This window comes from Cricetulus griseus, chromosome 3, assembly GCF_003668045.3.
Source record: "Cricetulus griseus strain 17A/GY chromosome 3, alternate assembly CriGri-PICRH-1.0, whole genome shotgun sequence".
Lineage (NCBI taxonomy): Eukaryota > Metazoa > Chordata > Mammalia > Rodentia > Cricetidae > Cricetulus > Cricetulus griseus.
The window spans coordinates 211555093-211572057 of NC_048596.1; the positions used below are offsets into that span (position 1 = coordinate 211555093).

General features: G+C 39.5%; 1 protein-coding gene across 2 annotated transcripts in view; it reads right to left on the minus strand.

Moving 5' to 3' along the window:
- Nucleotides 1-16965, minus strand: part of LOC100757928 (myosin-IIIa) — a 156434-nt gene that overhangs the window by 6861 nt on the left and 132608 nt on the right. Inside the window, exons 30-32 of one of the 2 annotated variants that reach the window (XM_027405345.2) lie at nucleotides 3081-3095; nucleotides 2006-2097; nucleotides 289-329 (exon numbers count right to left, since the gene is read on the minus strand). In XM_027405345.2, coding sequence (XP_027261146.1) covers nucleotides 289-329; nucleotides 2006-2097; nucleotides 3081-3095 — 148 coding nt within the window. Of the gene's footprint in view, nucleotides 1-288; nucleotides 330-2005; nucleotides 2110-3080; nucleotides 3096-16965 lie in introns of both variants that reach the window. The other variant, XM_027405344.2, reaches the window with a different exon arrangement.

The window sequence follows — 16965 nt, forward strand, 5'->3', positions numbered from 1 at the left end:
GAAGTGTTTTGATTGCTTAATTACCATTATTAAATGGACAGAGAAATGCAGTTCATCCTAACAATGTAATTCATCCTATTTTATTTTTGAGGTCTTAGTGAATGCTTTGTATAGTTCTGGCTCAGTATATTTAATTTATAACTTCCATATAGTCCTCACACTTAGTATACACTGTTTTGAGACCATTCTGCTTTCCAAATATATGTTATTGGTAATAAAATTTGAACATAAAGATTTGTAGCTTTATTTGAAAAAAAATGATGCTGTAATTTAGAAAAGATAAATTACCTGTCTTTTCTTGGTCTCCGTTTTTCTCCTTGGATTGACTTCTAATGGGAATAGAAGAATTGAAAATATATAATTGAAAGCAATCATAATTTATGATATTTATTATTTTAATTATGGATGAGAAAGAAGAAGCAGGATAAGTGATTACTAGCTTATAACACTATTTCATATAACACATACTATGGGATTTTGTTTATATGGGATTCTGTAAAAGACAAATTGAGAAATGATAGTCAGTGATTGCTTAGGATTTGGATCAGGAGCAGATTGCGAAATTGACTAATAATGGGTAGAGTTTCATTTTGGAGTAAACAGAAATCTTGTAGAATGGATTGTGGTAATGGTTCTACTAAAATCTATTTTGATGTATTCTAACTGGGTGATTTATATGACATGTGACATATCCCAAAATATTATGAATGAATGTACCTATGTATGGACCTCTCTGTGTGCACATCAATTTAGATTATATAATAAACGTTATCTAGTTTTCTATTTGTGTTTGGTAGCTAGAAGAGTGATCTATACCTGAGACAATGATTCTCAACTCAGCAGTGACTGAGGTCATGACAGCTGATGAGATTACTCTATGGAACTTAAAAGTGAATAGGTTGTAAGTATGAATTCTGGGGAGCACCATGAGGGAGAGAAGCTTCATGCAGAAACATGGTGAATTCACCAGAGGGAAGGGGAAGACTAGAATTGTCCCAGTTAACTGGGAGGCTTCATTTTTCTGCCCGTGGCATGTGACTCTTGTTTCCAATGAACGCTTAGATTCTCAGGGTCATTGCGGGCATGGAGAAGTTCTGCTCCTCTCTGTGGCAGTACAGAATGTAGATTGAGTAAGTATTGGAAGTCGAGGGACCACTGGGGTCAAAGGGACCCATTGGGTGGGGAAGACTTGAAACCTGAGGGGATGCTGCTCACTGTGGGAGTTTAAGCAATTTACAATGGTAAATTGACATGGGGCAGAAGTTCCATGTCCAGTGCAGAAGACATTGGAACCTGGATTTCTTGCTGACAGAGTTACTGAGCCAACTGAAGGAAGAACATAGAAGAATTTAGATTTTTTTTTTTGGTGTAGGTTGGGGAAGGTGAGATTTGAAGCCTGAAACAGTCTTGATTGAGAAATGGTGATGGTCAGAATTGGGGATACTCTATGTGGTTAGAGAAGGAGGAAGAACTGGTAGTTAGAGGGTATGATGCAGAACTGGCATAGGCATCAGGTATAAAAGGGAGGCAAGACCCAGGACAGCCACTAAGCTCTGGGCATTGGAAACCAAGGTGATGTCTGTGGCATGCATGGGGGACAGGAACATGAGAGGAAGAAAGGCCTAGTAGAGACCACACACTCTACCAAATGAGGTTCACTTCTCTTTTTCTACTTGCATAACAACATAGTCATTAAACGAATGTCTCTGTTTAGAGGGCTTTTTCCATGATGGATTTCCCTTTCTGGGTGGACATTTGTATGTAAGCTCAGATAAGTGGCTATCAGGAAAAGCTTCTGGAAAAGAACATGGTAGGACCAAGACTATAAGAGAAGCCAGGGCCATGGGGAAAAGGGCTGGAGGAAAACAAAGGGGCCATTTAATGAGTTATCTGTTAAATGGAATCCAAGGAGGGCCTTCATGTTGCAAGGCCTTCTTCTGGGGCAGCTTAATGTAGCCACAGTTTCCACTGGTCTTCGGTTTGAATGTAAGAATGAGCCACTTACATGGAGTAGATAGTAGTATGTAGAGTCTTCAGGATTATTTAATGTTTTGGGTTTTCGGGGTCGTCTTGGAGGTCTCAATATTTTTGGCTCTTCTTTGGAGACACCTATAAGAAAGGTGATCATAAATAAGTTCTAAATTCCAGAAACTATGTTTTCTTTTGGATAAATGAGAACTTCTGTGCATGTAAACTGTATTTGTTATTCACACATATTAGATTTCTAGTCATGTGGTTTTCTCCAACTGTCTTCTGAGAGGAAGACAGGGGGAAAAAGGAGCAAGAAGAGTTTGTCAACATGTAATAGGAACACAAATTCATAGAAGGGATGAGGCCAGGTGCATTCTTAGACTATATGGGTTGAATCTACTTATCTCATTTTTACCTGAATGGCAAGAAACATAAAAATACAGTATCAAGTTATTATAGATATTCTTAGTATTTTAGGAACACTTTAAAGTTGTCTGTGGCTAAATTTGAACTTGACTTTAATACCATTTAAAGTCTGAATTGATGTATTAGAACAACACTGTTGTAACAAAAATAAATTGAAGATGGCAAAGAATCCGAATAATTGCCATTCGAATGAAGAACAAAAACGATTCTGAGAATAAAAGAATTCTTGGCCCTGTATCCATTAAATCATCTCTATTCAATTTGAGTATTATTACAGATTCCATTGAACATGGCTATTGGAGCTGGGTAGGCACAAAGGAGGAAGAGAATAGAGAGGGAAACAACTAAACAAAGTTTGTTTGAAAAATGTCACAATGAAGCCTAATTCTTGCATATGATGAAGCCAGCCCAATCCTAGCATGGCTGTGGGAGGGGCTTGTAAAGTCCCGATTTTTGTCTGCAAAGCTATTGGCAACTGATGGCTTTTGGGAAAGGAAGTTTTCTTCAGGGATGAGGCCCCTGAGATGCTATCTCCTAAGATGCTACCCTGAGATGCTACCCTAAGATGTTATCCCCTAAGGTGTTTCCCAGCCCTTGATGTTCAGGACCTTTGTCCATGATGATTTTTATACAATGGGCATAAGAGATGTGGATGGTGGGGATGCTTATTCAAGTTTTGAAACCCCCAAGACAGACTCCTGACCTTGCCCAGGTTGGCAGCATGGGGCAGGGGTTTGGAGCTGTCAGGAGGCTTGCATCCACATTAGCTGACAGGCATTGAGCTGAGTGGACAGTGGATGCTCACTATAGTTTTATTAACTGGGTCACTGACTTGCCATCACATATAAAAGCAAATATCCAATGCTCCAAACATAAATGTAAATAAGACAACCAATAAAACTCTGGGAAGAAAATCCAGGTGAATTCATGAAACACTTAGGGCTATAAATAACTTAATCAAAATTCAGGAGTCAGAAAGCATATATATTTGTGCATCTTAAGTAGCTAAAGAGCTGAGATGAGAGTAGGCCAGGGATTCAAGACTGGCTTATCACATGTGAGGCTCTGGGTTCAATCCCCAGAACCATATAAAAAATACAAAAACCTCCATGTGGCAATAAAGTCAAAAGGCATAAGACAAACTTGGAAAGCTGTATTTTACAACTCCACTGACAAACAACGGGCTGTTGATGTAAACACAGTGCTGACAAGAGCCTACAAATGTACAAACCAACAGGAAAACAGCAAAAGATACAGATGAGAGGATCAAGATGAGCAAATTAATAAAGTAAATCAGCATCAAAGGCAGCTCCACAAGAAAGACGTGATGCAACAGCGATCATTTTTACCTCAGACAGATGAACAAAGATTACAAAGAAACATAACCCTTATGGGCAGGATGACAGAACAAGTATTTTCACAGATGGCTGAAGAAAATGCCAATTGTTCCAGACTTTTAGGAAAGTAGACCCACAGTAAAAAAAACAAAACGAAACCATCTTTGCTCCCAATAATCCTACTGGCCCTGAAGTCTACCCCACACAGTTACAATTCTAGTAAACAGAAATAATTCTGAAGATGTTTACTACAATACTTTTCACAGTGGCAAAACTTGAGATAAAGCAAGTAAGAACACACACACGTGTTTGTAAAGCATAGGAAAGAACATGTGTTTTATAATAATCGTTCCCAAGAGGGGATAAGTGGGTTAGAGTGCAGGGAAGAAGCTGGAAAAAAGAGAAAAAAAAAGATGTAAACTAAAAGCACATTTATAAGAGTATTTATAAGTACGCATGTAGGTATGAGTGTATCATAGCCCTAAGACATTGAATTGAATTTTCAGAATTTCTAAGTACTTCTATGCTTTATAGAATTCATACTAGCTTAGTTTTTGAGCTGCTTTTTTTCCTGAGGACATTTACGAAAGGGGGCTGAGTGTTATTAAAGGGGTGGCTTCCTAAGACATTGCCCTGTGAAGTGGACGGCCAGGGAATGAAACAGATTGATGGGTCTGAGTGCTCTGCTGACTTTTCTTGAACTGTTTTGTTTACTGGTTTCTACAAGCTCTCTTTTCCTGCGAGTGTATCAGCACACAAGTTTATTCTGTGCCCCAATGTCCTTCTTCATTTTGTTCCTTTGGGAGAACACAAGCCTTGTCAACTAATCGCCCTGTCCCCATAATTACAAAAATGACACAAACATTTATAATCACAAACTTTCCACAGTGTATCAATGTTGGCACTAGCAAAATTAGGTTTGTGGCTATTTCATGTGATGTGAATGAGAAATGCTAACTTGCAAAGGTTACAGCCAGGAGGCAAGGCATTTATTCACATTGCAGAGCTGATAATAATTTCCTTAAGTGTTTTGATTGATCAGAAATGTACCTTTTGGATAACAAATTGACGAGCATTTCAGTATTTTATATCCAGAAGAAAGGAGACAAATTTAAAACTCATGGCTAGCCTTTGCTTTAGAAAATTAAAGTTCAGTATTTTTCTCATTTTAGTGATAATTACACTATTTTACTTAAGTATGCACACAGTGTGATTTGCATAAGTGTTGAGTGCCTAAATCAGGTGTCAGCAGCTGCACATTAAGCTAACTCTTAAGAAGTCAATTTTTCAGTTTTTGTAAATTTCCATTTCCTCTTGACAGGCTGTGACCTTCAAGAAATATAATGACATATGGAATTCTTAAGGACTTCTCCTTAGGCTCCTTAAAAACAGACTCATCCAGGACCGATGGCTACTTGCATTTTCTCCATTCAGCTCATATACCCCCTGGCCAGGCTAGGAAACCTAGAGATCTGAATCCAAGTCCTGAATGTGCAGCTAAGTTCCAAAGTGTTCCTCTTGGCCTGGCCTGACTTCTTTCCTTTATCTCTGGGAGATCTGCTCAGTTCTTACTGGACCTCATTTGATCTTTTGCTGTGGGTACTCGTGTTATCTTAGCTGACAGGAGGAACAGGGTTAAGATAAGGGGCTTGTCTTGGCTGAGTGTCCTTAGTAGCATGGGTGGGGCATATTGTCCCATTTTAGAGGATCTGTTTCAGTCTCCTGACCTCAACAAGAAAGCTACTGCTCATCCCTCCATCTGAGCTGTATAACCCAAGGCTTTGGGCACCAGGGCTGGCTTACAACCATTGCTATGCTGTCATGGACTTTCAGTGTGAAATCTCTGCTTTGGGAACTTGTTCTTAACACTCAGAACCTTGAGGATGTTTAGGCCCCCACCTGGCCATTGTTATCTTTTTTTTTTTTTTTCTTATTTTTCCCCCATATGTGTTGGAAGGTATTCTGAATGCTATGGGAGAAGGAGAAAGGAAATCATCAATATAACTCAGATGCAAATTCTATGACCTCCAACAGTGACCTGATTGCAACATATATTTTTACAACAATGGCCCAAATGATATGGAGTAACAAACCACTTCTTGATTGAATTTAAGCCCTCTACCATGAGATAGAATCCACACTTGACACTGCTAAAGTGGCTAGGAACCAGAGAATAGATAGATCATAGGCCTAGGGGAAAACCTACTATTATTCTGCTAAAGGAATACAACAATAAAATAAACCCTAATGACATATTGCTATACCCATCAACCGTTACTTGGTTCAATCCTCACTAGAGAGGCTTCTTCTTGTAGTAGTTGGGAATTAACATAGAGATTCACAACCGAACAACATTCAGAGGGTGACTTTGGAGCACTCAGTTCTTAATCATCAAGTTCCTCCCCTCAAGGTTAAGTGATCTATGCTTAAGAGGAGGCAGAAAGATTGTAAGAGCCAGAGGTGATGGATGATTCCAAGGAAACAGTATCTTCCAGACATAACTGGACCAGTGCACTATGAACTCACAGAGAGTGTGGCTGCACACACCTCCTGCCATTTTTATAGACTTCAAAGAAAAGAAGGAAAAAGCAGTCCTGCTAATAGGGCGAGAGTCATAGCTACCCACTTGGTGATCCTTGCCTCTTGGACATATAACTATATACATGCCACATGCTTTTGTCATCTTCATTGGGCTGAGGTAAGATATTTCCAGCCTCAAAGACTAGTCTGTTCTAGCCTATGGGGTTAGCTCTGGCTTTTGCCCACAGACATCTTGCATATATATGCCAGAGTAGAAACACACAGGAGTGTACAGTGATGCAGATGGTGACTGAGAGAGTACTGCCAATCCAGGCATGCTAAGACTTCACCATGAACACTGAGGTAAATCATCAGTGTAAATCACCCAAAGACTTCACATATAGTTCATCAATAAAAATCTATGATTATGTGCCTAGAATACAAGGGAAACTCAGTAGAGTATGACTTAAGGCCTCTAATTATCCTTGACTCTTTTCAAAAACTATTGTTGATTTTAATTTATCTGAAAAAATATTTGGATATATAGTCTGAGTGTAAAATGATAAAATCTGGGCTGGAGAGATGGCTTGGCCGTTAAAAACTAGGCTCACAACCAAAAATATAACATGGTAAAATCTTGTATTACGGTTTTTCAAAGACCCAAGTTAAATATATACAGAGAGAGAATGAGAGAGAGAGAGAGGGAGAGAGGGAGGGAGAGAGGTAGGGGAGGAGAGAATATGAATTTTTGAATTCCGTATGCATGGTTTAGATTTCCCCTGCCCTTTGCTCTATAACACTCAGATGAGAGTTTGAGATTCTTCTCAAAGAGGTGAACTACATTAGTATTTTTCAAAAGCCATTACTCCTTATTAGAACATGTCCAATCACACTGTAGCTGGAAGAGATACCAAGCTAGCTTTGGCATATTTGGAGATGAGAGACTATCAGAAAGGGTGCAGAAATTCTGCTCCAGGTTGCAATGGTGTTGGACAGGTTCTTCATTTTACTCAGCACTGATGACAACAAAGGTGAAATGTGTTTACTCGGCTCCAATGAAAACTTTGCTCTCATTCAATTGGCCATCAAGCCTTTCTAGAACTCTTGGCATTGAACTGCCTCTCCTTGGGGAAGAGTGATCTGTTTTATTTACAGAATTACAATTCCCATTCTGCAGCAATATTTCATCCTGTAGTTGGATTTAGCTTGCAGATTGCTATGATTATTCTTTAATAAATGCTTTCAAGAGGTGCTAATATTCCATGAATGGAGTGTCATTACTTATTCTTTTCTTTTTGTCCAACCTTGTTTCTTACCATGTACACACATTTTTCTCTTCTTAAGCTCTGATCATTTCCTTGGCTATTTCCTCATAAGTAGTTTTACTGGGTCAATTATATAAACAATTTTTCCTTCTATCCTGCATGCTTGTCTTTCTTTCTTCTTCTCCCTCTATATTGCCCTTCTATTTTTCAAAATACTGAGTTCAATCTCACTCTTATGTTTGGCAGTAATAAATGAGTTCATTCTCATCACTGTTCAACTTTTCCCCATACTTTCCATTTTGATAAGTAAAAACATTCACTTGTTCTAATTTATATCTTTATTCCTGAATGTCACACCTGTGTTCATTCACCAATCAATGTGAGCATCCCTGGCTTTCCTAATCTGTATGAGCACTTTGTCTGTCTCACACACTAACCTGCATATTCATCTAAAATAATTTCATTAGTTTGTTTTCAGCTCTTTAGTCTTTTAATGCTTCTTTTGAGTCTCTAGAAGGCCTGTGTAGCCTAAATTTTTCATCATTCTCCTTTTTCTCCTTTTATTTCTATGCTTTGTCTTTTTCTGAGCAGAGACTGTGGAGTACTCAGGCCATAGACGTTGGTCTCTGATTCCTCAACAATTCTGGAAAAAGTTTCGATAGTGGCCAGCAAGAATCTACTGAATTTTCTCCCTCTGAAATCAGAAACAGTTTTAAGCACTATCCACCTGTGTCTTGTTGGTTTGCAATATATTTTTTTAAATAAATATTAGGTTGATTTTAGGCCTATTCAGTTTAGGACTATTCACTATCATATGGCTGACTTTTTATAATAGAAGCATATATATTCAGTGAGGACATTATTTTATTCATCAATCACATACTTTTCTCTCTGATATTTATGAATGATTTTTAGGAATATTAAGTTCTAGTGGCAGAGATTTTGAATGCAATATTTTATTTTATTTTCCCTATCTATTGACATAGATTCTTTTTTCACACAGTGTCTCCAGCTTCAGCCTCTCTTTACTCCTCCCAATTCTGCCCCATCTCCTCTCCCATCTGGATCCACTTCCTTTCTGTCTCTCAGTAGAAAAGAACAGGCTTCTAAGAGATAATTATCAAACATGACAAAATAAAGAAGAACAAAAACCATCACAACAGAGTTAGACAAGGGAAACCAACAGAGGGAAAAGACCCCCAAGAGAAGGCACAAGAATCAGAGACCCACTCATTCACTCATCCAGGAGTTCAATAAATACACTAAACTGTAAGCTTATAATATATACGCAGAGGACTTGGTGCAGACCTGTGCAGACCCCGTGCTTGCTTCTTCAGTCTCTGTGAGCACATATGAGCTTTGCTCAGTTGTTCTAGAGAGCCTGGATCGCCTGGTGTCCTTCATCCACTCTGGCTCTTATACTTTCTTCACCTCCTTTTCTGTGGGATTCCTTCAGCTCTGAGGGGAGGGTTTTGATGAAGACATCCCATTTAGAGATGTGTGGTTCAAAGTCTTTCTCTCTATTTGTGTGTGTGTGTGTGTGTGTGTGTGTGTGTGTGTGTGTGTGTGTGTGTGTGTGTGTGTCATCTGACTGTGTATCTCTGGTTCTTGCCTGCTGGAGAAGAAAGCTTGAGTACAATATTTTAAATTTTCGTAATTTCATAGTATCTTACCTTGCAGTCCTGAAGCAGAACACACCATTCTATCATACATGTCTTCATTATTGTATCCTTATGTTTTCCTTGTAAACTTCATTTCAAGATATTAATTCTATTATTTCCAATGAGTTGTTTTTCCATTGTAATATTTTATAAGAAAGAACAACTATGATATCTATCAACCTATATATCATTTGTCTCTTATGTTATCATCTGTATATCTGTACTTAACTTTGTTGCTGATGCAAGTTATTGCTTAGACCCATTCTTTGCGTTGTTAAGGCCAGACTCACATTGTCTTATAATTCTTCCACTATCTTACTCATCCTTTTTCATGCCCCTCAGAAACTTCTCTACTTTCAAACTATGTTGGTTTAAGCTGCTGCTTTTTTCATTTAATTTTAATCCTGCTCTTTAATGGAATGGTTTTCATTGTTTTATAGTTAATTATGATTTTGGTATTTAGTTTAGGAAATGTATACATTGCTAAAGAACATCCTTCAGTTTCGTTTACTGGGTTTTGCATGTTATCAATACTGTGTGGCTGGATTTTATTAAAAATGGCTTTGGTCTTTGTCAAGATGGCTTTTTCTTCTGACCTTTTGATATAGTGTTATATCCATAAGTATTATTTGGACAGTCTTCCCTATATACTGTTGCATTCCACTGGCAAGTACTGTTTTCAGGAATTTCACCTTTAAATCCATAACTGAGACTGGCTGACTCAGCTTTTAACAAAACATTGCTTTGAGACCTTTTTTTTCTAAGATGCATAGACTTCCTAAAATAGATGTCTGTTTTATTTTCTGATTGTTTTCTCAAGCATAGCACACACTGTGGATATTAGCTGTTCTTTGAACATTTGAAGGCATTTGCCTAAACATGTTCTGAGAAACTTCTTTGGAAATAATTCTCTGATGGAATTACCATTATAATGTTTTTCTTTGGAAAGCATGGTACATTAAGTGTTACTTTTACAAAATTAATAGCCTTTTCAGAAGGCAGATATTTTAGTATCCTCATAGTATTGTTGGTACAATCTTATCCTTATTTCTATTGATTTGTGGATTAAAAATAATCAGACATTTTTCTTCTGTTTTTTTAGTGGCATCACCTTAGCTTCGTTTATATAAATGTATTTCTGTCTTGTAACTCCCAGGCTCAAACTCCACAAGGACTGTTCAGACTCTACAAGGACTGAATCTGAATCAGTTCGTTGGGTGAGACTACATGATTTAATGGTCTCAGAGAATGCCTTTACAGACATATCAGGAGGTGAGCTACACTATATGTAGTTGAGTTAGCAATCAAGATCAATCGTGACACTGATGAATTCTAAGTTTGGGATTTATTGAGTAGTTTATAACCAAGAATCATTTAAAATTATATTGAATGGTAATTATTAAAATAAATGTAAAGTATTGTATTCATAAAAATAAAACAAAAGTAACATTTCAAAATTTGTTTGAAAGCAGCTTGCCTTACTTTCACAATGTAAAGAATGGATTTCTGACATGTTAACTAAATCCATTCCAACAAAGTACTTAAAACTGAGATGAGATGGAAACATTAAAATTTTTGCAACCAAATTATTTTTTTTTCGTAATCCATAGATTTTAACTCCTCAATACTCCAGAGGACATGGAATTAATACGGAAGCAGAAGAACAATTAACAGTGTGCTTCCAACTGCCTGTTAAGTTTTTGATACAGATGCATGAACAAAGGCCAGCAATGGGGGCAACGTGGGAGCCGAGCAGTTCCTTGTTGTGTTTGGACACCGTATTACTTATTTATATGAGATCAATTCCAACAGAAATTACATAACTGCTCCTTACTATGACAACATTGCAAAGAAGGTAAATTTACATACAGTGTGTTTATTATTTCATACCACTAGAGAAAAAAGGCTTTTAAAAGAAATCTAGCATACTTTTAGAAATTGTAATTAGTCATCATGGGTTAGTACCTGAAGTCCTCAAGAGAATAATCAGGCCAGACTATTTTTTTATGATAATGATATTCTAAAGTGATGAAACAAATGAAGTGAACAGCTTTGTGCCAATCCTTCTGTCGCCAGTGCAACCCTCCCCAAACTGAGTCCACTGGAAGCCCTGAGCCCATTCTCCCTCCCTCAAGTTGTCCCCCAGGAAAAGTACCTAACACATCAAGGCTATTTTATGAATGACATAAAACTTTCAAAATAAGTTAAAAAATGGTATTTCCCCCCTGACATTCACTTTGAAAACAATACTAAAGCTTTTTACTTTGATGAACTATATGCGTGCAGAGCAAGGGGCGTCTGTGACTTGGAATGCACTGACAATACCATGGCAATGACATTGAATAGCATCCTTATTTGTTTGCTGGCACCACCCAAACTTGCAGCCTGGTGGATTAGTCAGTGCTTCTTTGTAAGACAAAAGGGAGCTTATATCTCTGGTACCAGGGTTATTCACCTCACAATCAGTCTTTGTTTCCCCCTCTTTACAGCGGTCAACACAATTTGCCAGGTGTATCATATTTAAGAAGAAAAGCATCCCCACCCTGAAAGCATTCAGCTGGAGAAGTCATGTAGTGCAGGTGACATGAATGGACAGCTCTGAGGGCAAGAGCATTTACTAGGAACTGTGACTAAAGGGTCAGCTTCTAGCTCATGCATCCTAGGTAGTGTATCCCTGTCCTAGTTAAGCTTACTGTTGCTGTGATGAGACACCATGGTCCAAATTCGTTAGAGAAGGAAGGGTGTTTTGGCTTATACTTCCACATCACTGTTCATCATCAAAGGAAATACATAAAGTTCCTTATAAGGGCAGAGTTAGTTAAAATTAATTTGAACACTGTGATGACTCCTCCTATGTTTTGCATGTTTTCTAGGGTTTTGGGAAACGTTCCAGGCCTTTTTGCATGGCTTAGCTGAGGCTTACTCTTAAAAAGAAAGTTGGGTACAGCAACTAACAAAGATAGCCGCAGACTTCTGAGGCATGAAGCAATCAAATCTGGATCACAGGATATTTTTAATAGTGCAATTGTTTGAAAATGAGCCTGATGTGGTTTACCAAGTGGGTTTTTCCTTAGAGGTACAGGGTGTGCCAGGAAGTACATGACAGGAGTGGTCTGTTGAGACTGTGCTCACAGGGGTTCACAGTACATCAGCCATCCGACTGTATCTTCTCTCCATAGCTAAAGGAAGGCTCCAACATCACTATGTGTTCCTTAGATGAACTGTATATGTGAATAGCTGTTCTGATTAACTAAGACTATCTATATTAGGTATTTTCTGATCAGATGATCTTAAAAGCAAACCATATATAAGAAAACCATGGGACCTCCTGAAATTGAGAAGCTTTTGTAAGGCAAAGGACACAGTCAACAAGACAAAATGGCAGCCCACAGACTGGGAAAAGATATTCACCAACTCCACATCTGACAGAGGGCTGATTTCCAAAATATACAAAGACCTCATGAAACTAGTCACCAAAATACCAACTAATCCAATTAAAAAGTGGGGTACAGAACTAAATAGAGAATTCTCAATGGAGGAATCTAAAATGGCTGAAAGACACATAAATGCTCAACATCCTTAGCCATCAGGGAAATGCAAATCAAAACAACTCTGAGATACCATCTTACTCCTGTCAGAATGGCTAAAATCAAAAACACCAATGACAGTCTATGCTGGAGAGGATGTAGAGAAAGGGGAACACTCCTCCACTGCTGGTGGGAGTGCAGAAAGGTGTTGGGATGGGGGTTGTGGGTGCAGGGGAGGAGGGAAGGGAGAGGGAACTGGGACTGACATGTAAAAGAAGCTTGTTTCTAATAAAAACAAAAGAAAAAAAAAAGAAATCCATCAAGGATAGTTGTTATTTTTTTTTTAAATTCCCCTGGACATTATGCTTTTTTTTGTGTGTGTTTAGAGGAAATGAAACAGTGTTCTAGCTAATTAATGAATAGCTATTAGATATTCTGTGCAATGAATAAATGGGCATACAGTGTGAAATGGTCCTGGGTGGGAAAGGTTTGCAGGTAAGTAAATGTAGACTGTGGCCCAGAGAATCCATTTCTGCCATGTATACCCAAATGCATTTGGGAAGCCTGTGATGCTAATAAGGTGTGTTAAGATAACTAGGGGAGAGACACCAGAACAGAAAGGATAAGAAATGAATAGTTGGACTTCTGGGTTTAAATGTGATCACATGATAAGCACATACCGATCTATAAGGGAAATTAGTGTCTAAAATTTAGGATGGGGTTTGTCTATCTTAAGATAAAACTGACTCAGGTTCAGTTCAGGGAGTCCACAGTGCTCAAACAACACATGGCCTAACTTGCTACTTTAAGCTTTTTCAATTAAACTTCACAGTGAATGTTATAAGCTATTTAAGAAATGTTTTTCTTTTTGAAAAAAAAAAAAACCCAGACATTTAAAACCTAAGAAAATGAAGCTTAGTGTGGCACCTCATACCTGTAATTCCAGTACTGGGAAGCTAAGGCAGGCGGAGGAATGCTCAAGCAGCAAAGTGAGTTCTGGGCTAGTCTGGGCTATAGGTCTCTGTCTCAAAAACCAAAACCAAAATACAAGAATGAATATGACAAGCCAGGCATTGGTGGCGCATGCCTCTAGTCCCAGCACTCAGGAGGCAGAGGCAGGTGGATCTCTGTGAGTTCGAGGCCAGTCTGGTCTACAAGAGCTAGTTCCAGGACAGCCTCCAAAGCCACAGAGAAACCCTATCTCAAAAAACTTAAAAAAAAATGAACATGACACTAATAAATGCCAGGAAAAAATCTCTCTGAAACAGCCCAGTGACAATCTGTACTTTCTCTCCATCCATGCCTTTTCTAATATCCAAACAGTACCTGGGGAATTTAGGAAGCAGCTTCCACTAAGTGGGAAGTTGTGCAGGTTCCTATACTTCTTTGCTCACTTGAGCTCCATGCAGTGTCCTGTTTCCCATGTCAATCAGGTTCTAGGCTCCCTGGTTGTGCTCTGTTTCTCCAGCTGCTCCTCTGCTGGTTCTTTTGCCTGCCCTGTCTATGTCTGAGCTTCTTTCACTTCTTTCTTGCTCTTAAAAATACCACCATAAAAGCAGGAGCCTACCTGGAAGAGGTCACTGTGGCTCTCCCTTGAGGGGGCTATTGGGTTGCAGGTCTCTTCCTCTCTCCCACCTTTGATCCACCATGAAGCAAGCAGCCTTTTCCACCATAGTCCCCCACACCTTCTCCCTTGATCACTGTTTCCCCACTTTCTGCACCACTCTGTTTGTTCTCTGGATTCAGGAACTATGTGGCCATCTATGCTCATGAACTATGACTCATCCATGAAGCATGCCCCAAAGTCATACCACACTGCTGTTCTTTACAGAGACCTTCCCATCATGGCAATGCCCAGCTGATCATGTTAGAACCCCTGACTCACTTACTTCTTTTCTCATGCAATCAAACACCCCAATCCCCTGCCATCTACCAATGAATATAGATAGATTTTTTTTTTAGATTTCTATCAAATCCTATTCATACCAGACAGAAACGAATTGTCTTCAAAGATGAAGTTGTTTATATAGGCCAAAATGATATTTTCACCATTGCAATAACAATAATTCAGATACACAATACATATCTTACTCTTTTTTTTTTTTTTTGCTAAGCTGGACTGAATTTCTACCTCTTACTACTTATTTCTGTTTCCTAGTATTTTTAAAAGAACGTGTGTAGGATGTGTACATATGTGTGGTCATGTGTGGGGGCCAAAAGTTGATGTTGGGTGTCTTCTCTGTTGCCCTCTGCTGTATTTACTGAGGTAGGGTCTCTTGATGAGCCCAGAGCTTACCAGTTTGGCCAGTTTAGTTAGCCATTCTCTACATCCCGTCTCTACTTTGTGAGTGTTGCTACTATAATCAGGCTGCCACACTCACTAGGCTCTTTTATCCCTGTGCTGGGGAGCCAGACTCTGGTGCTCACGCTTGCAGAGCCAACGCTGTATTCACTGGACACTCCCCACTGCCTTCTTAGAATTATTTTCAACAAATTCTGCCCAACTTAGTTGCTTTCAAATGCGTTAATATCTGAAATTAGTATCTTAATACTATCCCCTTTTGCTAACTGGAACCATATCTAAATTGAAATGTGAGCAGCTTCCTTGCCTTGCATTGATGTAGAGAGGCCATTTACTCTGTGATCAGTTATCAGCATCTGCTGGGCCACCGTCTCATGTAGCTCTGATGACTTGAAGGCATCTCTCAACATTACACTTTACTCTTGGGCTCTGCCCTGTCAAGACATCTCAGATCCTTGTCTCTTGCCGATTTGGGCTCTCTCCCAGGCAACTATTGAATGTGCAGGACTTCAAAGAGGTGGAGTAGCACTTATGTTCTCTGCACATGCGAGGATCAAAAGTCTCAGATGGCTTCAGGAAGTGCTTCAGAGTTACAGTCTTCTTCCTGATAATGCCAGCTCATAAAGAGACAATGGCAGGCTGAAGAATAAAGTGAAGCCCTGTGGCTTCTGCTTTCAGGCCAGCCCAACCTTCCCAAGAACAAAGCAGAAAGCTGGGCAGCAAATCAACAGCCTATATTCGTGTCCAGGACTCTCTCCCACTTTTTCCTTTTGTGTAGTGGATGGGAGTATGAACTTCTGGGCGTTGCCTGGCTTTTTTGAGTCCCCACACCACCTGCAACTTCAGCTGCATATGAAACCTAGAGGCTACCTACAGTTACTGCTCCCCTATCTAGTCCCTCTGGGCAGAAGCCAACCTAATAGGCTCTTGGGGGATTTTATCCTTCTCACTGTAAGATGCTCTGGTCAAAGCCAGGGAGCTGGAATGTAGCAGCACTTGAGGGCCACTCCATTCACAGCAGTGTTTGTTAAGTTTCACTGCTATCAAATGTGGCATGGTGATTGACAGGAACTTGAAGATACTGTCACTTTCTTCCAGGTCAGGCAAATAACCACAGTCATCTCATTATTTTTAGTTTGTTCTTCAGAGATTTTGGCAAGGAGGACAAGAAGCTACACGAGGCCAGGTGACTTCCTATTGTTGCTGAGAGCTACACATTACGGAAATTGGGTCCAGAGAGCAAAGGGCTTAAAAGCAAAGGAAAACAAAAGATGTTCTCAGAAGAACCCTGAAGAGTCAGCAGGTCCCCAAGGGGTGGGTAGGGTTCCTGAGGCTTTTAGTAGCAGCCCCACACCCCCATTCTCCTATCCCTCCCCAAGACCCGATTCCCTGCCCCTACCCCACCCCAGTCTCTCACACAAAGAGACTTCCTGTGGCATCGGTCAGACTAGATTTCTGGTTTTCTGATCCTGCTTTCAGGACATGCTGCCTCCACTGTGGAGAATGGTAGAGGCCGTCAGTGCCATGGGTGTCCTGATAATAACTCATGAACAAATGACTGGTGATTATGGGCTCTGTCTGATCCTTCAGAGACACAGAAGAGCCCAGGGCCTTTGCACATCTCTAAAGAACTGGGATCTGATAGTTCCAGAGATGGGGCAAAGTGTGATTGAGGATGACCCTGATGAGGACGTGGATACACGAGAACCCTTGTTCTTTTGCATGCACTACTAATGGGAATGAAATCCAGTGCAGCCACTACCTTCAGAAATCAGTACAGTGGGGGAGGGTTGTCAAAAACCTAAAAATAGATCTACCACGTGGTCCAGATAGATAATTCCTAGGTATTTACCCAAAAGGCTCCAAGTCATCATATCACAGAGATACCTCATATCAATATTTGCTGCAGTGCTATTCATAACAGCTAAGTTACAGAACTAACTGAGGTGCCCAACA